The sequence below is a fragment of the Coloeus monedula genome (assembly GCF_965178545.1).
Source record: "Coloeus monedula genome assembly, chromosome: 10".
NCBI lineage: Eukaryota > Metazoa > Chordata > Aves > Passeriformes > Corvidae > Coloeus > Coloeus monedula.
The window spans coordinates 13,733,385-13,760,827 of NC_138790.1; the positions used below are offsets into that span (position 1 = coordinate 13,733,385).

At 46.1% G+C, this 27,443-nt stretch overlaps 2 protein-coding genes across 5 annotated transcripts; both read left to right on the top strand.

Annotated features, from left to right (window-relative positions):
- Nucleotides 1-4,246: 4,246 nt before the first annotated feature.
- APOD (apolipoprotein D) lies at nt 4,247-8,078 on the top strand (the record flags this gene model as incomplete). Its single annotated transcript, XM_082288350.1, has 4 exons — nt 4,247-4,369; nt 4,631-4,752; nt 6,534-6,622; nt 7,843-8,078. The coding sequence occupies 4 exons, from the start codon at nt 4,247-4,249 to the stop codon at nt 8,076-8,078; spliced, it is 570 nt and encodes a 189-aa protein (XP_082144476.1).
- Nucleotides 8,079-10,875: 2,797 nt separating this feature from the next.
- PPP1R2 (protein phosphatase 1 regulatory inhibitor subunit 2) lies at nt 10,876-25,629 on the top strand. 4 transcript variants are annotated; one of them, XR_014226707.1, is made up of 8 exons: nt 10,876-11,070; nt 15,663-15,770; nt 16,195-16,272; nt 16,574-16,677; nt 17,844-18,023; nt 19,243-19,450; nt 20,925-20,975; nt 22,284-25,629. XR_014226707.1 is itself a non-coding variant. In XM_082288233.1 (7 exons), the coding sequence occupies exons 1-6, from the start codon at nt 10,925-10,927 to the stop codon at nt 20,927-20,929; spliced, it is 621 nt and encodes a 206-aa protein (XP_082144359.1). In that variant the 5' UTR covers nt 10,876-10,924; the 3' UTR covers nt 20,930-20,975; nt 22,284-25,629. The 4 variants fall into 4 exon arrangements, 2 of the variants coding, with proteins under 2 accessions (XP_082144359.1, XP_082144360.1); XR_014226706.1 differs by lacking the exon at nt 19,243-19,450 and having other exon boundaries at nt 17,844-18,052; XM_082288233.1 differs by lacking the exon at nt 19,243-19,450.
- Nucleotides 25,630-27,443: the final 1,814 nt, after the last annotated feature.

The following is a 27,443-nucleotide window of genomic DNA, read 5'->3' on the forward strand; positions in this document are numbered from 1 at the left end:
CTGATATCTGGGGGGTGCAACAGGACAATCTCACTCCTGCGCTAAGCCAGGTTGGCTACACGTAGAATGTCACAGGTGGAGTGGCACTGCCCTGTCCCAGCCCTCTGCTGGCTGAACTTCGTCTGCACCTCCGGCTTGTTCTAACAAAGGGGTTTTCTTTGCTGGCAGCACTCAGTGCTGTTGCACGCTCTCATGGGAGCCAGATGAGCCTTGTCTATGAAATGGACAACTGAAAACCTAAGAATATCCTAGCAATGTAACCTTTCTGAGATACCTCCCCTGTCACCCCTGGACGTGCTATGTGGCTCAAGCCACCTCACTCCATGTATGCTTTGCACCCACTCCTGCCCACCCCAACCCACCATAGCCCCCCCTGCCCTGCAGGCAGCACTGCCCTGTCCTCCTGCAGCCCCTGTGGTACCTCCCTGTCCATGTCCTGCGCACAAGCCCTGCAGCCTGCCCTGCAGCTGCCTCATCACCCAGAAATGTGGGGGAGGTTTCATTCTTGCATGAAGCATTCCGAGCGTTTCTGGTGCCCCCCCCCCCCCCCCCCCCCCCCCTTTTTGCCCTGGTTTCTCCTCAGCTTTCCTCCTTCCTGTCCTCCCTCCCCTGCTCCAGCTTCCTGCCCTTTGATGTGTCCCCTCCTCTGCTCCAGGGTAGGAACTGCTTACCAGGTGGAGATGGCTGCTCCCACCCCACAATTAGGTGCAATTATAAGTTTATGCTTTTCCCCAACCCTTGCTCTGGAATGGCTCAGAGCAGACTCCCGCTGTGGGCTAATGACAGGTGGGACACGGAGCAGGCTCTGGTCTGTGCAGGCAAATGGTGCTGGTGATGCTGGAGGTGGAATGACAGGAGGGTCCTGGGGTGGCCACTGAACACATCCTAGCCAGTTGGCCCTGAGCAGGGACAAAGCTGCATCATCCCAAACCTGCTCCACTCCAAGAGAGGAGCAGCAGATACCTGGGTGCTTCCTGCTGTGCTCAGGCAGAGCCCAGAAATGTGCCCCTGGGAAGGCATAGCCAGTGCTTGTGTGGAGACATCCCAGAAGTGGCAGCGAGCTCGGCTGTCGGCTCTCATCATCTGCGCTTTGAGCTGTGCAGTGCCTTGGCACCCATGGGATGCTCCTTAGCCGGTAGTGGCCAGTGGAGAAACAGGGCTCCACAGCAGCCCCTGCACTTCTGAGGGTGCTGCCTTTGGCTGGACATGAAATTTCCTGCAAACATGGGTTTTCCTGCAAAGAAGGGTTTTCTTCTTTTTTCTTATTGGTGCTGGCTGCAAGGGGAGTGATGGCTATAGCCAAGCCCACCCCACCTGTCATCTCCACTCTCAGTGGGGCTCAAGGAGTGTCAGCTCCTGCTGGCTCCTGGCTTCTCAGCCTCCTGGGCACAGCCCACTCCTGCACACTCCTGCACACTCCTGCAGCAGGAGTTCCATGGAGTGTGGCTGGGTGAACGTCTCGCTGCTCTGCTGTGACTCTGGCTGCAGCGTGCCAGGAGCCAAAATGGCAGTGCCCAGCCACCCAGATATGTCCCTGGCAGGGCTGGCACTGCAGGGCAGACCTTGGATGCTGCACAGCGCCTGCAGGCCAGGGCAAGCAGGAGCCCCTCCTGCTGCAGCAGTGTAAAAGGCTTCCTCAGAACCCTTCTACCCAAGGGCACATTGCTGCCACAACAGCCAAGGAGCCCTTGCTCCATCCCATAGGAGAAAGCTCCATGTGCAGATGTGGATATGCACACAGACACACCTCCACATGCACATGTTCTACTGTGGCCAAGCTGGCCCTTTTGCAGGACTTTCTCCTCTGATTACACTGCAGGATGTGGGCAGCTAAGCTCAGGAGAAAAACTGTGCTTGCTGGTGTGAAGTGCATGGGGAATTCCACCTCCACAGTGCACTGCAGCACGGCAGCACTTGAACCATTCAGGTCAGGGTCTGTCCAGGGACTTCCTGACTTCCAACCTGTTTGCATTGCAAGAGGTGCAGGTGAATGTGGGGCTTGCAAGAAGTCTGCAGGATACCTCTGACTTTGACATGGGCAGCCAGAGCAACCCCCATCAGGGACATGGGTGGCTGCCAAAGCACTAATGGAGTTGTGTAGAGGCAGAGAGAGCCCTGCGTGCTCCTCTGCCCAGTGCCAAGTGCCATGGCAGACCATGGGCCATGTGCTCCCCTGAGCCATTCACCCCCAGCTGGTGCTGCTGGCTCTGCGTTGGATAAGCCAGGCACAGCTCTGGTGGTCGTTGAGGTCTTAGGAGCACCTTGGTTGTGGCTGTGTTTCAGGGCACACCTCAGATACACGGCCCCAGAAAGGGACAGGACTGAGCTATCTGTGGCTCTTGGGGTGCCATTTGGGTAGTCAGGAGCTCATGTGTGTGTGTTTGTGTGTATGAGTGAGGCATGCAGTGCAGCATGAAAGAACACACCTAGAGAGAAAGTCTCAACAGAGATTAGATTAAAATAAAATGTAATTAAACACAGACAGCTTCCTGTCAATTACTCAGCTCTTCTTGCATAACTTTTGGGACCGGCTGCCTTCACAGATGGCTGCTCTGCTGTCAAAGGCATTTGCTGGGCACCTGTTGGAAAAAGTGCCAGGTCAGCATGGAATTAATTGCACTGGCATCTTTCCTTGTAGTAAGATTTAAAAGTCTAGAGGAAAACTGCTGAAAGGTCTTACAGCTCCTCAGACAAACCTGTGATGCCTCCCACTGCTTCATCCTCCTCATGTACTCCTGCAAGTGATTATGATGGGGCAAGGACACTGCAGTGGCATGGAAGATCTCCAGGGCTCAAGTAGGAGGCAGAGGAGGCTGCATGTCTCCCTATGGAAGCGTGGTAATGGCTGCTGCTGGACCAGAGGGAGCAGGATGGGAGCTGCTGCTGTCCCCAGCCCCTCTCAAAGGCTGTGGCACTTCTCCCCTTCCCCTGCCATTTGCACCCAGGCCTGAGGCTTTGGTGAGCGGCTGCAAGGCAGAGCTCTGCAGCTGCAGGGCGATATCCAGACACGTGGGGTGCCTTTGTTTGCCTGGGTGAGCAGCCAAGTTGCAGCCCATCTCCAGCTTCGTACCAGCTGCAGATCTAAGGCAGCTGACTAGCCTGGCACAAAACCTAAACACGTTGAGGACCAGGGAGTGGCTTGTGCCAGAGCTGAATAATGATGATCCCAGCACTCTTATAAAGAGAAGCGGAGAGCTCACCACAGAGCTGTTCCTTGCTGCCCTGGCCCTCTGCGGAGCATCACTGCGCCACATCCACCAAGGTATGTCTCAACTGAGAGATTCAACATGGGAACTGTCTGGGTCTGCAGCGGGGCCTGTGCCCGCAGCTGGAGACAGACTAGGCTTTTCTTTTAAACTTGGGGAAAATGTTACCACTGCTCCTGTAGAGGAGTTTCTAGCCAGAGATGCAGAGCCACACAGTGCTGCAGGGTTTGTACATGCCAACCTGCCCAAGCAGAGCCCAAAGAATGTGGGCAGCATCCTGGCTCCAGCAACCACTTGGGTGCAAGCAGCACAGCTCCTGCTTCTGCTCTGCAGGAAAACCTGTCCTTTCCTCCCCATTCCATGCTTTTGGGGGTTGGTTCATGTTGTATTTGGTGCTGATTTGAATCTCTACCAACTTCCCCACCTTGCAGTGCTGTGTATATCCTGGCACACAAAGACCCCTCCAGAGGCAGCTGCACTGTCTCTCCCACCATGTTACAGCGTCAGGCAGCCCTGGCATACCTGAGGATGTCCCTCCTGGCATGCAGATGTACACTGCAGGTTTACACCGCTCACTTCCATGTCCCAGGGCCCCAGCTCTGCCCTGGCTCTGGAGTATCTTCCTTGTGCTCCACCATTTTAAAGCAAACATCCCTGCCTTTCCCCTTGCCTCAGCTTTGGACAAACAGTGATGCTCCTGTGGGTCCTTGGACATGTGTCACCCCTGCATCTTGCTGGGTGCCAGATGTGGGTGATGAGTACAAGTGTTCTCACCAGGCATTGCCTGGCTTTTTGTGGAGCTGCTTGGCACAGCCTGAGCACAGGCAGGGCTTATGGCTGTTTTGGGCTTGGGACTTCTTTGGCACTGTGCCTTTGTGCTCTTCTCATGATCCTTTCCTCCTTGTTGTGCCCCTGAGGTGCCCTGCTGCACATCCTATCCCATGTGCTGTATTTCACACAAAGCTCTGCTCCAGGGAGGCCCCAGCTCAGCTATTTTCCTTCTCCCCAGGTCCATTTCCCGCCTGCATCCCAGTGCAGCCATGCTGGGCACAGCAGTGCGGCTCTCGGTCCTGCTCAGCCTCTTCAACATTGGGAAAGGCCAGATATTTCATGTGGGACCATGCCCAGATCCATCAGTTCAAGAAGAATTTGATATCAACAAGGTGTGAAAAGTTTTCTAAAATTCTCATAGGAGGTAGCGAGTTAAGCTAAGGGGGCATGGGACTGACAGCAAACTGCCTGGGTGCAGGGGGTGGTGGCAGGTCTGGTCACACCTTGTGCCACAGCTGCCAGCTGGGTCTGTAGCTCTGCTTACCCCCCAGTCCCAACCACTGAGGGGCAAAAACTGTACTGACAAAGGAGCCAGGCTGCTCTGCCTCAGCCCACTCATGTTAAAAACACGTCTTTAAACTTTCTTCTGTCAGTATTTGGGGAAATGGTACGAGATAGAGAAGCTGCCCTCAACTTTTGAGAAAGGAAGCTGCGTCCAGGCAAATTACTCATTGAAGGAGAACGGGAAGTTCAAGGTGATCAACAAGGAGATGCTGTAAGTGTTTGTGTTTGGACCATGTGCTCACTGTGGCAGTGGCACTCCTGTCACCTCTCTTGCTGTGCTGGGGGTTCATTTTTCTCTAAATTGCCTGTCTGGGGGCTGTGGGTGCTGTGGTTGTGGTAGCTCTTCTGAGAGATTTGGGTCTCTGATTCCTGCTAGTAACCTGACGATCACCAGGTCTCTGTCTCATTGTCCAAGGTGAGTGATAAGAAAATAGATCAAATTTACATGGTGACTTCAGTATAAAATTGCCTGGATTTCCCCCCTGACAGATTTGTCAGCCCCAGAGATGGCTGAGAAGTTGGATGTCCTGGGTCCCGTTCTGGGGGAGATCATGGGGCTGGTCATGGGTTGGCAGCTACCTCCTTGTGCTCCTCCATGCTCAGAAGTGTCTGTGCCCTGTGCTCCTCTCTGCTTCAGAGAAAAGAGACACAGGGAAAAGGGGCAGGGAAGGTGAAGCACCTGAGTAATTTTTGCTTAAATATTTGTCAGCCTATTTCTGGAGCATTTACCTTGCACATGTAGTAACTGCTATGCAAGGGGATCAGAAATCATTGTCAGTTTAAATCAGTGGTAAAGTGAATGCTTTTCCCTTTATTAGGAAATTAGGGTGTTTTGCAATTATCCTGAGGCCTTCTTGATTTCTGCATGGACAGATGCCAGTGTTAATTCATCTGTTTCCATCACCAGCCTGAGCTGTTGTGGGCTGCTGCTGTGAGGGGCTGAATGGATGAGAGGGAGCGAGCAGCGAACGCAGCGCTGTCCCCTGTGCTCCTGCCATGGCATGGGGACTTTGTTCTGGCTCACAATAACAACAGTGTAGGAACACATCCCTTGTGTCTGGAGCAGAGCAGCATCCCTGCCGTTCACTGGGTGCCCAGCACTGTCTCAGCAGCTCCAGTGCTTGGGCTGTGCCTGGCAAACAGCTGGACATTCATTTGTGCCTGCATTAATCTGTGTGAGATTAATCCAACCATTGCTGCCACTACTGCAGCAGCTCAGGACCCTGAAACATCGGGGATATTTTGGGTCAGGTGTGCACTGTGCGTGGCTCCAGCATCAGCCCCTTGACCTCTGTTGCTGGCAGCATTCGCTTCTGCCTTCTTGGCTGTTCCTGTTTTTCAGGGAAGCATGGAACTTTCCTGCCTGATAGGCAGCTTCCAGGTCTTGAGGCATCCGTGCAAAAACGCAATTATAAGATGGGCAGGTCAAGTCTTAGGGCTTGCTGCCAGCAGGGCAGTGCTCTGAACCAGCAGCCAAAGAAACCCTGGCTCACCATACTGGTACAGGTAATTTGTATGCAGAGGAATGTGCAGTGAGCTGGAAAAAACACAGGTGAATAAACAGACATGAATATGTGCCTTCTACAACTACCAGGAGCTGAGCTGCTCCCTGGCACATCCAAGATTGTGGATGGGATCCTCCCATCCTCCCATGCTGGGTTCCTCCCATCCAGTGCAGAGTGGTCTTGCTCTCCTTCTTCTCTGTTATTGTCACCCTGGAACCAAAGAACTTCCTGCTGGCAGGGACGCTTGGAGACCTGCTGGGGTGGTTTAACCTTGGAGACCATCTTTCCAGCTGTGCCTGGCCCAGGACCTGCTGTGCCCTGGGTGCTGCTGAAACCATCCTCAGGGATGCTGCGCTTTACTAGTACCTATTTCAGCCACCTCTTGACAGGTAGTTGTGTCAGGAGGGATGATTTAGTGGAAGTGAAAAAAAAATGATCTCCACTTCTTTCCTGGCTTTATTTCTCACCTTTGTCATTCTCCCCTTAGTGCCAATGGCAAAATCAATGAAGCTGAAGGAGAAATCATGCACATGGATGTAAAGCAGCCGGCCAAGCTGGGTGTCCGCTTTAACTGGTGTAAGTGTGTGTGGGGAGGCTCCCCAGTGTCCATGGCCTTGGCAGTGCTGTTGTCTGAGCATTGTGCCACGGCACCAGGGGTCAGAGACAGCAAAGCAATGGGTACAGCTCCCCTGGTGACTTCAGCACAGCAGCAAAGGGTTAAAAGAGACACTGTGACCAGCAGGCAGTGTTTTGGTGACACTGATATGCCATTTACAGCAACAGCCCCCTCAGTGGTGAAGCACTCTTCACCAGCTGATTTCAAAGCAAGAAAGATCAGCAGCCTTGCCATCCCTCCAGGTCATTTCACAGACGGGGATGGGGAGGTGGGGAGGTGGGGAGGTGGGGGAGGCAACCCCACAGTGCTGCATGAACCAAGAATAAGCTTGTTTCTCTGCACACAGCAGTACAGCTACTTGCCCACGCTGCCTCTACGTACAAATGGCTTTTAATAAGCATTAATAATATGGTGTTGTTTGCTTGTTCCTTCCCTTGTCACTGTAACACTCAACAGGGGCCAGCTGAGGTGCAGTGCCACATTGCACAGTGCTTTCCTCTGTCTGCAGCAACACCAGAAAGTGAGCTGCAGTCTCCCCTTGGATCACTTTTTATTCTGCTCCGTCACACCTTTTCTTTGGCAGTTTCATAGCTCTCTTTCACAGAGGGATTACTTGGAGAAATGGCTGGAGGAGGGGTACTTGCAAAGGAGGTAAAATGACTGTTCACGAGCACAGTCAGACTTAATTCTGTGCTGGTACAGCAACACCAGCAGCCGTTTCCCTGCAGCATGTGCAGCCCCAACCACCTTCACCAGGTACGAGCCCCAGAGAACAGCGCTGGGCTCGGTTGGCTCCCCAGGGCAGGGTTCCCCATGGCAGCAGATGGTGGTTTGTGCTCATCCTATCACCAGTGTCAGCTCCCAGTCCTACAGCTCCTTCCCGGCAGCCTGCACCCTCACCTGGTGAGGCTGGGCTGGCTTTCATCAGCCCAGGTGAGCTGTTCAGGTCATCGCGTTAACTTCCCAGCAAGACCTTCCTAGTCAGGGCTTTGTGTCTTTTTCGAGTTCCTCTGGGCAGAACAAGGAGTCCTGGAAAGCTTTTATAAATTATAGCTCCCTGTACTGACCACAAGTATGCAGCAGCCAAAGTGGGAACAGTCCCAAGAACTGTGGCTGTGGTGCTGCAGAGCTGTCCAGAGATGGTTACACACGGAACTCATGGTGCCCTCCTCTCTCCTAGTTATGCCTGCTGCCCCTTACTGGGTCATTTCCACCGACTATGAAAACTACTCCCTGGTTTACTCCTGCACTAACATCCTCTGGCTCTTCCACATGGACTATGCCTGGATTCTGTCAAGAGCTCCTGAAATGCACCCAGAAACCGTGGAGCACCTGAAGAGTGTTCTCCAGTCCTACAAGATTGACACCGAGAAAATGATGACCACTGATCAAGCCAACTGCCCTGCTGAGATGTAACTCCTGGCTTGTAGTGACACAGCACTAGACCAGAGATAAACTTTGTTGCTTGCTTTATTAGCCATTAGAATTTCTCTATGTACCTGAGAAATTTAATAACCTCTTTGCTTGCTAATAGTAGTTTGCCAGCCCAGAGTCACTCCTTGCTGTCGTTCCCTCTATTGCTCTTCCCCCTCTTTTTGTCTCACTCTGACTTTTGCAGTGTGACTGAATCAGTCTTAATGGGTGAAAGAAAGAAACCCTGAAGTGCAGATGTGAAACTCTGCTGTTGCTGTGAGTCCTCCAGCATGTGGATGGGAAAGGGTATGAGTCATGATGTGCAAGTATTAGTCCTGGGGAAAAATCATTCATTACACAGCCCCATGTTTGTTACCAAATTTTGTCTTGACGCTTCTGGTCCTGTCAGGAATCTACAGTGTCTGAGCTACACTGTGGGCACTGCCTTAGCATCAGCAACATCCAGATCATCCTGCAGCCTGGGAACTGAGGCTGGGGGTCTTGAAAGTTTTCTGATGCAGGGATGTAGGCATATGTTGCTGCTAAGTCAGCAGACCTCCTTGCTAGAAATCAGATCTTGCCCTTTGTATTTTAAATCTAAAAATGTCCAGAGATTCAGCATCACTCCATCCCCAGTGTCTATATGTGTCCTTCTCTTGCCTCTAATGAGATTGGTCCTGCACTCCCAAGGGACCAGCTCTGACTGTACTTGTAAGCAGACATAAAGAGATGGGGCTGCTCCCTTGTTCTCTCTTCCAGAGGCTTTTCCCTGAACACCAGGAGACAGCAGGCTCTGGCTGACATCCTGCCCACTGCTGTTGCACGTGCCGAGTGCCCGCGGGTGCTGCATCTGCCCTGGCAGGGGTTCAGCAGGCACCGCAACAACTCTGTTTGAATAGCATTCATGCAACTCATTAAAAATGAAATAAAAATACCTACTTCGGGCCTTTTGTACCTTCCCAGCTGCACAGCCTTTGCACAGCAGGCTGGGGGGCTCAGTGTGTGGGGCCTGCCCCTCCTCTGAGGCCACAGCACTGCCAGAACAAGACTGCAATGAATGTAACAACCACAGCTGAAGGGAAATGATTTGTTCCAGGAGCCTGGAGCTCTTTCCAGCTCTCCAGGGTTGGATGTATGGGCACCCTCCACCATCTGAGCCATGCCAGCAAATTTGTGTTGTGGCTTTGGCTGACAGTGACCCCCACCTCCTGCTGCTTTTATTGACATGAAGAAACACTGATGTGAATGTAGAATGCTGTAAATATGCAGGAAACATTCTACACTTATTTTGGTGGGACCCTGGTGATATGGGTGTGCTGCAGAGCACTTTCTTGCACTGGAAGAGCTACAGGAGCTGAGCAGAGAGCCAGTATGTCACTAATCTTTGCCAGTCAGAGGAGGCCAGGATGGGAGGGACCAGAAACAACTGCTATGTTTAAGTCATTATCCCTTTAAACTTTCAAATCCTAATGCCACAGTTCCTGTGACACAGAATTAAGCATTCCACACGATTTTTAAGGCTCTAAGGATGATGGACATCCTAGGATACAAACAAACGCATGGTGGCTCCCAAGTGTGTCAGAGTTTGGGTGTAATCATTTCATCACTGCTTCACTGGGCTCCTATTTTTCTTCTCACACGGATGGTGCTGCTGTAGCCCTCATTCCCTGTGCTGCAATGCCACGGCACAGTGGCTGTGCAGGCACTGAGCCCTAGGGGTGGGAACCTGCAGCCCCATCAGCTGGGCAGCCACTGCCCCTGGATCTCGCAGAGAAATGGGATCTCCAGGTGCTGCTGAGAAATAGGAGTGTTTCACTCAGAGACAAAACCCTGAGATGCCTGGTCACTCTGGAGACCATGCTGGCTCCTTTGTTGGGCCACAGAGACTGTGACAAACCTGAGCTGCTCTGGCAAACACATTGTGCCAGGGGCATCTCTGCATGGCGGCACAGAGAGCTCGGGGACACCACGGCACAGCTGCAGCCTGTCCTGCCACGTGCAGAGGATGTCCCCAGCACAACAGCACACACATGGGACACCCTGCACATGCGAAACTCTCGAGTGCGTGCGGGAGTGCCACACGGGCTCAAACCCCACTCAGTCCCAAGAGCTCCACAGATGTGCAGACACCCCCAGGGCAGCACGCAGCTCCCGGTGCGCAGGCTCCATGTGTGGGCACCGGCCCTCTGCACACGCCAGACCTCCGTGCCCATGTGTCCTCATCAAAGTATGTACGTATCTGAGGGGAAGATGCCAAGAAGATGGAGCCAGGCTCTTCTCAGCAGTGCCAGCCACTAGGATGAGAGACAATAAGCAGATACTGATGCACAGGAAGTTCCACCTGAATATGAGGAAGAACTCCTTTACTGTGCGGGTTACGGAGCACTAGAACAGATTACCCAGAGAGGGTGTGAAATCTCCCTCACTGGACATATTCAAGCACAATCTGGACACAATCCTGTGCAGTGTGACCCCTTCCAACCTGTCCGATTCAGTGATTGTGTCCATGTTCCCGTGTCCCTGTGTGTCTGTGTGTCCGTGTATTTCTGTGCCTGCGTGTCCTTGTGTCACTGTGTCTGTATGTCCATGTATTCATGTCCGTGTGTCCATCTGTCCGCGTGTCCATCTGTCCGCGTGGCCATCTGTCCGCGTGTCCATCTGTCCGGGCCGGCACTCCCCGCGCGTGCAGAGCGCCCCCTGGCGGTCGCGCGGGAGCACGGCGGGGGGCGCTGTGGGTCCGCCGGCCGCCAGGGGGCGCGGGCGCGCGGGGCTGAGGCGGCGGCGCCGGCGCGGGGCGGGCCCGGCCGGGGCGGTGGCGGCGGCGGCGGAACCGGGCGGGCGGCGCGGCCATGGAGGCGCCCTCGGTACCGGACGCCTCGGCGACGGGGCGGGGGCCCATCAAGGGCATCTTGAAGAAGAGCGGCAGCAAGGCATCGTCGGGGGCTCCCGTTGGGGCGCGGCGGACCAACCAGGCCTGCGACGAGGACGAGCACGGGTGAGGCCCCGGCGGTGGTGGGCGGTGGCGGCGGCGGCGGTGGTGGTGGTGGTCGTGGTCCCCGCGGGGCCTCCCTCCGGCCGTCCCGCTCCTCCGAGGGGCCCGCGGAGCGGGATCAGCCGGGAGGCGTCTCCGCCCGGGGCTGCTGCCGTGCCCCGTGCCCGGCGGGATGCTGCGCGGGCGGGGCGGGGGGTCCGTGCCGTGCCCCCCGTGCGGCGGCGGGCCCGGAGCTCGGCTGCGCTCGGCCGTGGGGGTCAGGCGGTGGGAGCTCCTGCCGAGGCTGGAGCACCGCTGGGAGCAGAGGGATGCCGGCTGTGCGCCTGGGCGGAGGCGGGGAGCGCTGCCCGCATGAGGCCGGCGGGAGCTGTTGCCGTGGCTCCTGCCGAGGAGTGGCTGTCACCTGCCAAGTGTGGCAGCTCACGAAGGGTTTTATAGATGCTACGGGGATAGATCACAGTGTGGGAAATGCGCTTGATTTATTCTCAGCCTTCTCATAGGCAGCTCATTTCTTGTAATCAGAAGCGTGTCCCTGGAGAGGGGACCGCTCCTGGCCTGAAACATCATCAAGATATATTCTCTGCTGGGCAGGATCCATCCGTAAAGATCTCACACTTGAGAATGTGCACAGGCAGAAACAGGAGAATGTGTGGTTTGTGATTTGAATGACGTGAAAATCTTGGTTTAATTGTAACATGCCGAGTTAGTCCAGATATGCAAGAAGTGGTCTTTAGCTGGCCAGCGCCTGTCCTTGATGGGTAAGAGTCCTACACTTTTCTTGATGCACCTGGCATGTACTGCCTGCTGGTGCTCTGATTCTTCATCAAGGTATGATGAGCGAGGTCTGACCTGAACTGTGTGTTCACAAATGTGCTTTGGACAGTTTTCTTTTTTTGACACCTCACTCGGTATTGCAAGGAGAGAAATAATGATAAAATAAAATGGTCATGCTGTTGGGGGTTTTTTTTTGTTATTATGGTAATATTCCTTTCATCGTTGCCTAGTTAAGTCATGAATATAGTCTAAAGTCAGCAAGGTAAGAAAGAAGAGGTTTTGGGTTGCAGTGTTGCTTGTATTAGCTGCTCCTTTTTTGAGAGAAAACTTTCAACTGAATGAATGAGATTATGTTTTTGAAGCAGGTGACTGTAAGTAGCAATATGTTACACAAATGTGATTTTTTCTTTTCTTTTTCTCTAGTTTTAATATTGTGTAGCTTGATGTGTTTAGTACCACACCAGACATAATTTACAACTGGCTGTTGGTTGCCTGTGTTTCATTTTCTGCAGTTTCTTTTGTACCATCTTTAAAACTGAGTAGAAATTGGAGTATGAACTGATGAGTGTATGGTATATTGGTTATTGCATGCAGTAATTTCCTGGGAAGCAGTTAGTGGGCTAGAGTCCAGCTTCTATTTCCTGTTTACTAATGTCAGCCAATAAAGTCAGTTAGATTAATACTGAAATTGCCTTGCAAGTTAGAAGATATTGGCTAAACCTGGCAGGCTGCATTAGAAGATTTCCTGGAAAGATCAGTACAGGGTATTTAAAGCTGGTTTCTGTGCAGGCATTATTTTTGGTTGGCAGTGTATCAATATAACAGTGTTATTTTTGATTTCAGCAAAACAATTTTGTTTTTTGAAGAATGATAAGTAGTACAGTTGTGATTTTCCTTTGAGATTAAAGACTAGTTAATAAATTAAGGTATCTGTTTTTGTAACTCTACTTTTTTCTAATATTGAAATTCAGGTCTGAATATCTTTAAAAATACCTGTAGATGAAAGAGCTTACTGTGTCAGCTGTCTTCTTTTAAAGCACCATGTTCAGTAGAGCTCTCATATACTTGCATCATTACTGACCTTGTGCTGCTGTTAGTGGTGGTAACATTGTTTGGAAAACTTCCTTAATGAAAATATGATGCAAGAGGGAAGCTTGAGAAATTTGGATGCCACTGGAACTGCATCCTAAGAGCTGAGATGGTGGCTTAATGGCAGATGCGTTCTTGGCATTCCTGGGGTACACTATTTTTTGCCTTCAGACCCCTGTAAGAGCCTGTGAGCGACTGGATGTGATATTTTACAAAGGAATTATGGAAGTGTGTGCGTGTGCACAAGCAGCTGTGGTGGAAGAGGTGAGTCTGCTATGCTAGGAGCAAGTGAGGTGTGAGAGGTGTTCCTTGGCTATTACTGTAGCTAAAATTTCTTGCCTGCCCGCACAGGGGTGGTGTCTAATGAAGTTATTGTGTATTTTTAGAAATGTGAGAAAATACACATGATAATTTCTGAGATTTTTAAAATCTCATTTTCCTAAGGAAGATTAGATTTCCTGTTTCTATGTTTGAAGGGGTGTCAGGATGCATTTCCCTGTGACGATCCTAAGGTATGTCATTAGTGCTGTGCTGTGCAGACATGCCTAAGCATGCAAAACAGGAGACAAGCGAGGGAGGTGTGAGTTTTCAGAGCACTTAGTCATTCTCCTGTGATGGCTTTTTCCAAGCAGAGGTAAAATAACATGTTTGTCTCTTTGCCACTAATGACTTTTTTTTCCTCAGGTGGACTTTAAGTTATGCTTTGGGAAGTACTCCACAGCCAAGGCTTTTAGTGTTGGAATCTGAGTTTTAAAAAATGAGTGTGAAAAACTAAGACACTAAAAACCTGTTCGGTCTTTTATTTATGACTCACTGACTTGCTTACTGTGGGCTGTCTCATTTCCAGCACGGTGCATGCCAAAGGGATTGTTCCAAGACTGGCAGTATTATTATTAGGTGGAGTTGTGAGCCTGGGCTATAAACCTGTATGTGCTCTGGACAAGTGAACACAAAGCATGTGATGGGAATTTCTCCCATCTGTCGTATTTCCTCGTCAGCTGAGCTCTGTCTCTTTACAGGGGCCGTGTACCCTATCTATGTACCATTGTCCAAGTGCTCTGGCTGGGAAAATCCTCACTGTGCGACCGAGTGAGCATCTTGTGTTGATCATGGATGAACTTTAGGCTGTGTTTAACCGGGAATTTTTCGACTCCTAACCAGACAGCTTTGAATGAGTGGCGTTCCTAGACTGGAGTTCTTGCTTTGTCATCACGAAGCTCATGACTCCCCGCCCTGCCAGAGCCACGATTTGACTCACGTGTTGTCCGCTTATGCTGCAATCCTTGTGTTTGCACAAAATGATTAAATGGACCTGAAGCCTCGAACATGAGACCTTGGCACTGGCTACTGTATGCTGAGGGGATTAAGATCACTCAATTTGTATTAATTTCTGGAGTGTAAGCCTGTGGCATGTAGGATTCAGCATCAACCCCCACTTTTTTTTTCTTTGTTTTTTTTCCCCCCACATTGTATTATGTAGTGATCCTGTAAACGTAGAATGTAGTTTGTGCTTGGAATTTTGCTTTATCAAGTTTGTTTTACAGATAATATTCTGCTCAAGAGCACTTTTGTTATTGAGATTGAGTGTCTTTCAGAACTGTTACTGGAGTGGTCTGTGTTTAAACAAAAGCAGTTAAGTGGAAGTCTTCCAGCCAACTGCCCCGCCCTCCCTGAAAAAACCCAAACAACAACCACCCCAAACCAGACAAAAACCCCCACAAAACCCACGAAGTCCTGTAATGTTTGCTTCCTTAACTAATATTTTGCAACAAGAATATATTAATTTGTAAAGTAATACTAAATCGTGGAATTACTGTATTATTCCAAAATTAAATTTATTGGCTTAATCTAAGGGAAAGACTACCTTATATGAAGGTTGCAATAACCTTTATAGAGAAAATCTGTAACATGGTGGTATGTGTTGATTAAACATTTTTTTGTGGCTTTTAGACCAGTGGAGACATGGCTCTTCCTCTGGCCACAAGACAGTTGCTTTCCTTGTGGCTTATATATTTTGTCAGTGAGCAATCAGTGTGGGTGAGCTTAAGTTTCTTCAAATTTACATAAAATGGTACATTTTCTGGTTGACTGAGAAAATTTAAATAATGTAGCATCACTGGTGCCTGTCTGAATAAAATGTGAAGCTACCTCAGCTTAATTATAGCAGTGAATCAGTTAGCTTATGATTCCAATTTAGGATGACAAAAGCAGTATTAATAGCCAGCTTGTTCTGTGCTACTTATTTCACTGCAGGAGGGGATTTGTTGGTTGCTATTGTTTATGTAACAGTTTTGCTAATAATCATTCCAGTTCCCTCAGCAGAGGTGAACTGAAAGGCATGGGGTTCTGTTGAAGTCTTGTGGGTTGTAGTAAGGGGAAGAATTCTCTTTTTATAAGCTGCTGTAAAATCAAACCATTCACAAGATAGTCATTGAACAAGAACAGGAGTCTCTGAATTATATGAATAAGAATATGTTTATAGATCACTGAGTTTTATTTAGCTATTGTGACTTGTTAGGGAAATTAAGTTGCACTGATAATTTGTCATGACTTAAGTATGTATAGAACAGTATTTAGTAGTCATACTTTGAACATGTCTGTGTGTCATAAGAATATGTTTTGTGCTTAGTATGTAGTAGAGATCAGATGATGTTTAAAAAATTCCTTCTCTGGTAAAGCAGAACTAATTGTTTTAGGATATAAGAAAATTTAACTTTCTTTTCTTATTTCAGTAAAAAATCCCAGAAGTGGGATGAAATGAACATCATAGCTACATACCACCCTGCAGGCAAAGATTATGGCTTGATGAAAATTGATGAGCCAAGTACTCCTTACCACAGGTATGCGTGCTAAAGTGTTGTCCTGCATTCTGCCAGGTGGAATTGTGGATTTAGAGCAAGACTTACTTTGTGGGTGATGTAGTATTACTGGGTGTATGCAACATACTCAGATCTACAAAGCTTCTAAATAAGGAGAACAGTCTAAAAGGACAAAGTGTAAAGGACAATGTTTAGCAGGTTTGTTCTAGCAGACTTTGAATGGAATAAATAAGTCTGACTTGTATTGATTTTATTTTTTTCAGTACTAGAATATAATGCTGTTATATCCATATTTAAAGTAGATTTGGAAAGCTTTTAAAGCATTAAAGGAGTCTTTTAATTGAGTGTTGTAATTAATTGAATGTTGTAAGGTTTTGACTGTTTTCTTGAGCAAACTACAAACTTGAGCAAATTACTAAAAAAAGCTTTTTGTTTGCCCTCCCAGCATGGTAGGAGAAGATGATGAGGATGCAGTGAGTGATTCAGAATATGAGCCCTTAAGAGCAGATGTGTTGAGTAAAAAGTAAGTATTGTAATAAAAAAATTGTCTAAATGTTAAGGTAATCTGCTCTTTCCTGGGGTAGACTTTCTTTATGGAAAGTTGTTGCTGGTTTCTCTAGAAGCTGCATTTTTGGTATTGTCAAATTAAGTCGATTTCAGGGTTTGATAGTGCTACTGGTAATTTAAACCTCTTGCAGGTTGTTACTGCATATAAATACGGCAAAAATAATGAACAAAGCTATTTGTATGAGTGTTCTGAAATATGTATTTTAAATAGTGAAAAACTTGCTGTTTCAGCATTTTGTATTGCATGATTTATGTAGACTGGCAGCTGCAGCTGAAGGTAGAGGACCCAAGATTATAGCAAGGCAAGAAGAAAGCAGTGAGGAGGAGGAAGATGATGAAGAATTAACACCTGAAGAACAGGGTAGGCATAAGTTGTTTTCTTTCTTTTGTTTAGGCTCTTTTCCTACAATAGTTTCAGATTTTCAGTAAGAAATATTTGGGAAGAAGAAGTACTACCAGAGAAATGTCGTGATTTTAAAATAGGGATAGATAGTGTTTGAACAAATATGGTGCTTGTTTCTAATCAGGAATGTTTGGTTTGGGATATACATATAAACAGGAATTTGCTGCTGTTGGCTGCCTCCCTGTATACAAGCTTAAGGTGTGGGAATTCCTGCTAAGACACCTCAAATAAGAAGTTCTGGTTTGGGGATGAAGGAGTAGTTCTTAATCTGAACATATTTCAGGTAGACTTAATTCAATGAGTATCATTGCAAATAAAATGCTGTTAATTGCTTGCAAATGTACAGATGATATTTCTGTTGTTCTCAAAGCAATTGGTGGATGGATGTAGTAGGAAGTCTACAGTTATTCCAAAGCAAATAGCATCTTTAACATGGATGTTGTTTCATGTTAACTTGGACTAGAATGTTTTGAGGGAACAGTCAAATGGTACTTCTAAGGTTTCAGGGCTGTATTATCTAGTTGGTGCTTCTCAAATTTCCTGGCCTCAACTTTGGGTGTGTAACCTTTCTATACTAAAGGAAGGAAAAAATGAAGTGTTGGGGCTGTCAGTAAGCAAAGTTTATTTTAATTATAATGCATTACTGGTGGAAATGCTAATGTTTAATATATGGAGCAGAGTTGGCTTCAGGCCATGGGGAAAGTGGAAAATATTTTCTTCTACACATGTGGTAAATATATTTCTCATAACTGACCTTTGGTGGCTAGCCAGGAGTCAAGCCACACATCTGCAAAAGTTCATCTTCTATCCCAGCAGTATGTCTCAATTTGTCCTTGAGTTTAGTTAGAAACAAGGCTTGTGAAACCTTGGAGTTTTGTGTACTTTTACCAGATGCTTCTCGTGGTTCAGACTTGCTCTTAGTTTCAAACAGGTCCTTTTAAAAGTGCTTCAGAGGTTCCAGTCCATCAATTACTATCCTTTTTGTAAGTCAGACTCATCTTAAAAGAACACTCCACTGCTTGAAGACAATAATTTTAATTCAGTGAGTTCCTCCATGAAGAAGATATGAGTTGTTTTTTTTTTTTTAAGGGAAGAAATAAATACTTCCATTTATTTGTCCACAGAGAAAAAGAAACAGTTTGAAATGAAGAGGAAAATGCACTACAATGAAGGAAGAAACATCAAACTGGCAAGGCAGCTCATTGCAAAAGAACTACATGGTGAAGAAGAGGAAGACGATGAGGATGAAGAGATGCGTGATGCTGCAGAGGTAGAAACAATGAGTACAGAAGCTACCGAACATGGTGAGCTACTGATTAATTAAACAGCACCTGTAAGTACTGGTGGCCCTTTGAGCTGTTGGGAAATGAATATACTCAAGTGTGAGAATGACTAGGAGGAGTACAGTATGTATGTAACACTCAATGAACAATGTTGCACACTGTCTTGATAGGTAGATTTGTAGCATGGAAAAAAAACTATCAGTGTTGATAAATAGCATGTAGGCTTTTGTTTGTTGTGACATAACAGAAAAACAAACACCTCCTGCTTCTTACCATTTTCCCAACATAACTGACTTTGGCTAGTGAAGTTGCCAGCACCCTTTTTAAAGGAGGAGCAGTCTTGTACTGAACACTTTAGCAGCCACATGGGAGAGCCTGGCTTTTTGTTGTGGGTCATTTCCCATTCTGTTCCCAATCCATCATGTAGCCAGCAATGGGAAATTACCATCAGTGTTTCCTCCCCATTGAGAGGACTATATCTATCTTCCTGAGGAAGAACACTGTAATGTAAAACTGCTGTTAGGCCTTCAATATAAACTTGTCCTTGAGCAGAAATGTTCATTTCTGTAGTATGGGATAAGACTCTAAACTGTGCTTTTAGTGCAGCTACTGGAAGTCTGGAATGTTTAGGTGGGAGCTGTTGCTGGAACCTGTTTCAGGGCTGTCTCTTCATAGGAAACTCCTAAAACTGTAGAGGCTGACACCTTCTCCTTCATCTTTAAACTCCTCTCTGGGTGAAAAGTCTTAGACTTTTGGAGTGGTATTCTGGTGAATAATTACAGTTCACTCCCCACCTCTTTATGTAACAGCACTTCGAGTAAGTTTTTGGCATTAAAAAACTGCACATCTGTTGTTCATGAGACTGGTGGCAGTGAAGTCTGTAAGCCTTGTTCATCTGTGATTGGCAAAGCTATGAGATATTAGCATGGTCTGCAGACTTGGGAAGATGCTGCATGGGTTTAACTTGGTTCACATCTGCTTTTCACAACCATGTGAACTAGGAACTCTTCTAAAATTCATTTAAATCCCACGCAATAAAACAGTGATTTGCAAAGTTGCATGTTTAAGTTCTGTGGATTGCACCTTTGCGTCCTGTTATTTATTACAGGAGGACTTATTCCTTCACAATTATTCTGAAAGGGTCATTTGGTATGTGTCTGAGACCCATTACTGGACTGACTTTATCCAGTAACTTAACACAGGCCTTATAATGGCTATTTACTAGAACTTCACTCTCCAGGGGAAAGGAGGGCTCCAGTAGCCAACCGTATGACCCTTCTGCATGGCCTGAAGCTGCCATCTCTCTGCACTCTGCTGTAAAACAGAGGCAACTCCGCTCCCCAGCTGCATTCGCCAGTGGAAAGAAGGCAGACCTTTGCAGCATTTTTCCATCTCTATTGTTGAAGTCCATTCCACCTTCCTCATAACCAGCTTCAGAGCCACAACTGGTAATTATCAATTTTAGACTGCTCATGGCTAATAGATTCCATAAATGTAACTGTCTACCAGTATAGCAACCCGTTTACTAACTGGTTCACCTCCACACCGTAGCATGTAGAAATACTTTTCCATTAACCTGATGTAGTTCTCAATTCTTCACTTTTCTATCATTCTGCTTAAACCTTCATGTTTTGCTGTCTCCTAATCTCTATATCAGCTATCACAGCCTTTAATCCCTGTCCTTGATCAGTTCTTCTGAGGTTAAGTACTGGTCTCACTTTTGTAGCAGCTGGTGAATTGAATGTCCTCAGATGGATTATGTGACAGGGTTGGGCAAAGGATGATGGGATATGGACAAAACTGTTAATAAACCAGTCTTCTGCCACTGCCCACATTTTAAGAAATTCCTACACTGAGATGAGAAATGTTCAGCACATAGCTGTGTTAATGTCAAAGTTTTACTGAAATAACTTTTTTGAAATTATATTATTTATTGCTCTCTCATCTGTATTCTGAGGGTACAGAAGAATCTTCTTATTCATAAGTGTTAATTAGAGCTACAGAACATTTCTCAAATAGATGGCTTTAACACTTGTTGCTTGGGTTTTTTTGTCATTGTACTTTTTGGTCATGCTGTGCTTTTGGTTACATTAAGCACTTGAGCATTTAAAAATTAGGCTGTTTCCTTTGTGCAAGGTAATCAAAATACTATTAATATTCATGTTCCTGAGAACAGTGTATGGAAAGATTATTCACCTGGATAGCTTTCAAAGAGCTCTTTGACTTGAAATTGTATTTTAAAGTGCTTTTGTCTAGAGCACAAAAGGGAGGGTTTCCTTACTCTTGTACTGGGTGATGCAGGAGTTGATTTTTGCAATGGCTTGTTTTGCCTTCACTCTGTTAAACTGACTAACAGTCCTGATGCTTTTAACTGCAAAGAAAATCTCCTGGGTTTTCTGCATGTTGTATTGTAGCTGTATTTTTCTATATTCTTCCATGACTTGAGTTCTTGGGAAGTTGTAGAGATCATGAGGTGATGTGGCTGCCACTCAGCTATTACACCAGTCACTCTATGTGAGTGAGAGCTGCTATGCAATGTCTTTTTGTTCCAATGGAATAACATGACTGCAGTACTGACAATTGTTGCAGTTAAGATGTGACATAAGAGGCATTTCCTAGTGGTCTGTTGTGACTCTGGGGTTCTACTGGCTCCTGAGTTGTTTTTCAGGCAATTTGAGAATCTCTTCTCACTTGGAATTTTTTTATCCGTGAAGATCCCTTAAAGATTCTGTGCTTCTCTTATCTGATGTTCCTTTCTACCCTCTAATTCTGTCTGGTTTGTATTTGAGTAAAACTAACAGTACTCTTCTAATCTCTACACTCTGCTTTCAAAGAAGGGGCTAAAGACTCAGGGCAGGCTTAAGGAGGCTCCTGTCTGATACCACTAGGTCCACTAACACAACTTGCACTTCTTGGTTACAGACTGAGATTTCCTGCTGATTGAAATGAAGATGGCCAGTCCAGTCAGTGATGGTGAGGACTCTTTGTATATTTTTGCTCCTGTCTTCTTTGTGGCTACGAAGTGTTTTAAATGGATGGATCATTCCTTTCTAGCCTCAAGTAGCCATACCTTACCATGCATATGGATTCCGGCAGCCAAGCTCTTTTGTAGAAAAGAAAGTAGAAGTTGTAACAGACTGCATATGGCAGGGGGGTTGGAGCTGGATGTCCTGTAAGGTGCCTTCCAGCTCAAACCATTCTGTAATTCTATATTTGCTTGCTTCAGCATTTCAGCTTCTCTGGCTACTTGCTATTTATGACTCCATGAATAACATAAATAGACTTTGCCAGCAGAAGTGACCTTTGTTTCTCTCCATAAAAACCTTCCCTTTAGAAATTCTCTTTTAAATCACTGAAGGAAATATTCCTGATGTAGGTAAATTTAAGCATGATGATTTCAGTTCAGACCTATCTTCTGCTACACGAAAGTATCAGCCAGAGGGTGTTGTCTGTAGCAGTTCAGTTGACAAGCAGTAAGACTTTTGTTCTCTCTTTCTGGTTCATTTAGCTGCATTGCTCTGCTAACCCTGCTCAGATGGCACCCAGCAGCTGAGCTGTCACTGACTGGGTGTGCCCTTTGGCCTTCGGTAGATACAGAATATGTTGTGTTTTCTTAACCAGGGCAACCATCACCCTAAAGATGAATTAAGTGAGAAGGCTGGGAGCGCACAGCAATCAGTTCTGCTGGTTATCTGTGCTGTTTGCTTGTTAAACTGCATGTTACCAAATCTAACTCATGCCCAAGCCTAACTGGCCTTCTAAAAAGAATATCATCATTTTGATGAGGTATTCTTTGATCAGCACTAAAGACAAGTTTCCTCTGATTTATTGCTGTGCATTTGCTCAAAGCAATGAGTTAACAACTTCCTGAAAACACAACTGACTGTACTCCTTCACATATAAACTTGGGGGTTTTTATTTCAAGTGTCTCATATGGAACTGAAATTTGACCTGGGAAATACTATGTTTGCTGGTGTTTCAGGAACCTCATGTGTTAGTTCTAAATGCCTGAGTTAAATCCTCCCAGTTCCAGGGGTGGTGAGCACTCAGTGCTTGGTGTGCTGAACAGTGGTGTTGGCCATCTGTTTAGAGCATGAAGATGAAATAACTATTTTAGAAGTTTCTGCACTCTCCAACTAGAAGCTTATACATTGCTAAGATGGGTTGGCAAACATTGTCTTTGGAGAAGCAAAGATGATTTCAGGAGGATATTTGTGTGTGTTGTGAAAATATTCAACGGGTGTGAAGAATTATCTATTTTTTGTAATCTTTCTTACGCAGCACATGTTACTCGTGACCAGCTGGAAAGTAGAACACACAGCATAGAAGAAATCTGTCCAGAACTGTAACTGCTTGTCAAAGACACAAATATAAACATCGCTTCATGATTTTTGCAATTAAGGCTCTTAAGAAGCATATCAGTTGCAATGTTGTATTGCCAAGAATGTTAATTTTAGACTTGTCCATTGGGCAGAAAAAGCTGTCTAATTGATTTATTCTTGTGCCTAGTATTTCATGGAGAATACTGCTTCATAATCTGTTCAACCAGAATGGCATTCCCTGTATGTATAGCGCTGATTATCTTGCGTGATGTACTGTTACTCTTGCTTTGAAACACACTCTTTTGGTTTTTCACTATTTATTTGAGAGTGTTCTAGATGTGGTGTCTCATATGGAAAGTTTTGGGATTCAAGAGCCAGATGGTACAGCATATATCAGATTGACATGCAAGCTATTTATCAGATATGTTAAGCAGTTTAAAAAGGGATTATTCAAGTCCTACAACTTTTTTTTGTAAAGTGTTGACCTGTTAATCTAGATTTCAGTACGTTTTTACCTGCACTTTCCCAGTCTTTAGAACAAGAGCTGTGTTATTTCTTAAGAGCAGTGTTTGGAATTGGTTGTTAGTTTCTGACTAAAGCAGTACTAACATTTGGTGGAGGGAATGTTTTTACACTGGAAACGGCTAACTTGAACTTTGCATTTAACTGTCATAACCTCTTCCATCGGGACTGGTTGTTTTGTGGAGCTCACCCTGGTTTATTGTGAGAACATGCAAGTTTCCTCCAGCTTTTCTCTTAAAAATCACATCCACTGTTACTCTTCTGGCTCTTGTTTCAAATGTTTGGTTCTTTCCAGTTGCATGAACAGTGTTTGTGCTGTTAGCACCTGAGGAAAAACACCCAGCCACGAAGAAATACACATCAGGACTGTGAAGATGTGCTGAGCTTAGGATCTGGCTGTTCTTTATTAAAGATAACTGCTGTTGATCTACTCGTTTGGGGTTGGCAACTTCCATACTGAAAACCACTGGTCTAAATCTTCCTGTGTCCATTGCAACTCACAGCAACTGCTTTTGTAAAATGAAGGCTTTTTGGAAGCTAGAAGGGAAACTGCCTAATTCAAATACTTGTTTACAGTGTGGTTATATAGCCGTAAAGAGGGATTTTTCACCTCCAAATTGCTGTAAAAACTTCTCAGTGGGTGGATTTTGACTGGTGAATGTTCCAGTATTCAGAATAGTTCCTGGGTTTTATTATACAAATGAAGAATACACTTAAGCTTTAGCTTGGTTATGAAATACAGTGTATATCTTAATTTTGATCTGAATTTGATATGTTGCAAAAATCCATATAATTATATGGATCTATTTTAAAATGTCTTTTTCTCCACTGTATATGTGAAGTTTGAATAAAGGAATGAAAGTTATTTTACAGTTATATGCATTCTCAAGTGTGAGCTTTCCTGGAGTCCCAGAAAAATTGAGAGTGAATAAGGCGATAGGATGCTGTCCTTTGAAAGATTTTTACAGGAGTGATTCATTAGACTGGATGCACTGCCAAAGCTACCTGTGAGTTGTGCTAACTGGGTTTTGTAGTGTGCCATTCCCAACTATCTCCTCTCCTTAGTGGGTAACAGGGTAGTCAATTGTGGGTTAGTTAATCTTCTAAGGTCCTGAATCAAGATTAATAGCATCTTTTCACAAGAGCTGAACTCTTGATTCTGGCCAGTGTGGTGATGCTAATTTTTCAACAATGGAGAATGCTATTTCTTCTTCTATCAGAAGTGGTCACTTCTATAGAGTAAACGAGGGCAAAGAGTAAGCATTTAGATACTTCTGACTCCTCAAGTCATTTACTGAAGCTTTCAATTTGGCTCCCAAGAATAGGATTTCAAAACTTTAGGTTTGTACCCTTTATATACCAGCTTGCAGTGTTCAGAGTGTTGGCCTGTGTGCACTGAGCTGTATTTCAGAGTAAGCAGCTGCTGGCCTGGCCTGCCACAGCTGGGCACTGAAGTCCTGCCAAGAGCACAGCAGCACTCAGCAAAGCCGTGTCACTTTCAGACTGAGCATGGATGTGTTGACCAATGTGTGCAGGTAGCACCAATGTGTTCTGTGAGGCTGTGGAACTTATCACTTGTACTTTGTGCTAAGTACACATGGGTACTTCATACCTGTAGTTAAGGTAGAATCCAGCAGCAGCAGCTCTTACCTGAGTGAATGTCCTGCCCTCCTTGACCCCCTACTTTCTTGTGTCCAAGGCCATTTTGGTGCTCAGCAGGGTTTCTTTGTACCTTACAAGGTCTAACCAACAAGCTTTGCTAACTTCCAATAAAGACCTTTCCTGTAATGGCTTCCAAAATCCTAAATGAAATGAGTATGTAGCTTTGAGGGAGGTACAGTACACAAATGCATGAAGATGGTTTTGAATGACCAGCATAATGTATAGCAGGTCCCTTCATCACTCAGGTGATTTTGAGCTGTCTGGGAGATGTCTCTTTTTCTTTGCCACCAAGCACCTAAGTTCCAAGTTTGATGCCATTTTGAAACTTGATTTAGTTTGGGGTTTTATTAAACGCTTTGTTCTCTTCATTCTTCTCAGTGCTCGCAAAAATTCTGTTCACGGTGCTTCTTCATCTTCCTCAGCAGGAGTGGAACCCAGTGTCCCGACACTGCCTCTAATTGAAAGGCTGGTTTACTTGCTTTTCTCTGCTTATACCTTGATGCATTTTAAAAGCTACATCTGGCAAGTTTTACTTTGCAGTGGCTCCAGAAACTCCATATAGCTTTTTTTACAAAGGGATGTCTGATTTCCCTCTGCTAGAGAAGTATCAGTTAGAATTCCCTGCTGAATGGAAACAAGAGAACAAATGCTTTTTCTCTTTTTACGTTTGATGGGGACTTAGCTTGCATGCACATCCTTATCTTTAGGTGAATATGGTAAAGACTCATTTGTACAATACAGAGTGGTATAAAGAGGAAACAAACACAGCTCTTACTTACGTGGACAGTGAGCTCCACAGCACCATTAATTGTGAAGCTTCTTGCACAGGTTTAAGTCCTCAAGCTGCATCCTGTTTAGAGAAAGCATTTTCAGTATGCTTCCAATAGGAAGATCACTTGCAAATAAGAGCCTTAACTCATGTGTATAGATTTTTTCTTTTCTGTCTAGTTTCTTTCCCACCAGCTTGTACATAATTCATAGAAACTGCAGATACTTTTTCCACAGCTCACTCTCTCATGTGAAACTTGGACATCTTACCAGAACTCTTTGTTTCTGTAACATGCTTTTTTGTGGTATTATGATGCCATCTCACAAATGTAATTACTCTGTTTGAAACCAGTATTAAGTGTCACAACATAAATAAAACCATTGTTTTCTTTACTGCCTTATGGCACTAATACTAATGTAATGTTTGGCTTCTTGGAGTTCTTCAGAAGAAACTGACAGCTAAAATTTGCAGGTGTGTTCATAGATAAATTCTTAAACCAGTATTGCAATTTCCTCATGACTCCTATTTAGTGTAACTTTGATGTAAATCGGTTTGTTCACACAGTCAGATTTGCTGGCTTGCCTAGACCTGAGGGTAGATCTGGTAACCTGAGTCATGAACTTAAGATAGCAGCACCACAGAAAAAGTTGCATTTTTCAAGGTATTTTTCTTTGTGTGTTGTAGGATTTAAGCACAGCTGGTCTGTCTCTTCATGGTCAACACTGAGTCATCACTTGCTAGCATGGAGTAATGGAAAATGACTAACACTGACTACTCCTTAGGAAGTAAAACTGTTCTTCAAAACAGAGCTGGGCTCTTTTCAATTGCATACTTTAGTTGAAAAGGGATTTCACAACATAATTGCAGCGTTAGTGTTACAAATATTTCTTAACATGCTGCTTGTCCTGAGTAGGTGTGACTTGAATCCCTAATGAAAATAGTAGTAGTTTGGCTAGTTTTGGTGAGGGACAGCTCACAAAAATATACAGTTGTTACATCTGTGTAACTTGTAGTTTGGTTCTGACATTTCACCAGTCTTAGAAAAAGAAAAAAACCTGACACCCTAAACCACAACTGACTGAACCAAAAAGTGTGTCCCTCTGCTTCTGTGAAAGGACACCTTAACTGAGGGAGGGACAGTAAGGGTACACAGGCATTCAGCTTCTTGGAACGAAGTCTTATGTTCCCCTCCATCCTTCTGTATTGACTGTTTCTTCTAGTAATACTGAAAGGAAGTGGAGGAGAGAGAATGGGAAGAATATGGAAAAAGGAAAGAGAGAAAAAAAGAAGTGAAACTTAGTGCATATGCTGGGGTGAGGTGTGAAAGCTGCAGGGGATACGTGGGCTTGCTGGAAGCAGGTATGGCAGCTCCTCAAGCTCCTGGAGAAGCCAAGAGTGAACATCATCTTCTTGTGTCAGCTTCCCAGCACGGCGTCCTTGTGACTGCAGGATGGAGCCTGTGAGGTGTGACTGCTTCATCTTTGACAAGTTTAACTTGGATAGCAACTTTTACTTCTCTGTCGCTGCTTTTGAGGAGGAGCGGGGATGGCTGGTGCTCCTTTGTCTGTCAGTTTTACATCTGGGAACAATAAGCAGCGCCTAACTGGTTAAAGATCTTTTTCTGTATTCTTATGAACGATCAGAAATCTACAGTGTTCTGCTGTCCTTCACTGCAAACTGGAGAGAACGAACATGGTCCTGTTCACTTTGATTCACTCTACTTCAAAATATGATGCATCCTAGTTCAGAAAGTATTCTCGGACAAAGGTTCGGTAAGAAACCCAAACATGCACACTTGATAGTCCTTGACAGGAAAATCCGCGGTTTGCATTTCTCCGTCAAAAACTCCTTTTGAGTCTCCCCCAGGAGTTACTTCCTCGATTTAGAAGTGAATCACACTGAAAGGCACCCGGAGCTGGAGCTTTCTTCCCGCTGGTGGCACCCTCAGCAGGGACACTGGCTGCCCACGGGAGCGCGTTTACCCGCGTGACCGTGTCCCTGTGAGCCGGTGCGAGCCCATGTCAGCCACTGTGTGTCCCTCCGAGCCCGAGGAGCGCTCCTACCGCAGTGCCCGCCCCACCGTCCGCTGCACCGCGGCCCGGTGGGGCAAGGGGCGGGGCCAAGGCTGGGGGCGGGGCCCGGCTGAGGGACGCGGGTCGCTCCTGA

What these genes read in the sequence shown, in the direction of transcription:
- PPP1R2 (XM_082288234.1), top strand. Translation starts at nt 10,925, where the DNA reads ATGGAGGCGCCCTCGGTACCGGACGCCTCGGCGACGGGGCGGGGGCCC. An exon ending in CCAAGTACTCCTTACCACAG is followed by an intron (nt 15,771 to 16,194) that starts GTATGCGTGCTA and finishes TTGCCCTCCCAG; the next exon opens with CATGGTAGGAGAAGATGATG. An exon ending in GCAGATGTGTTGAGTAAAAA is followed by an intron (nt 16,273 to 16,573) that starts GTAAGTATTGTA and finishes TGATTTATGTAG; the next exon opens with ACTGGCAGCTGCAGCTGAAG.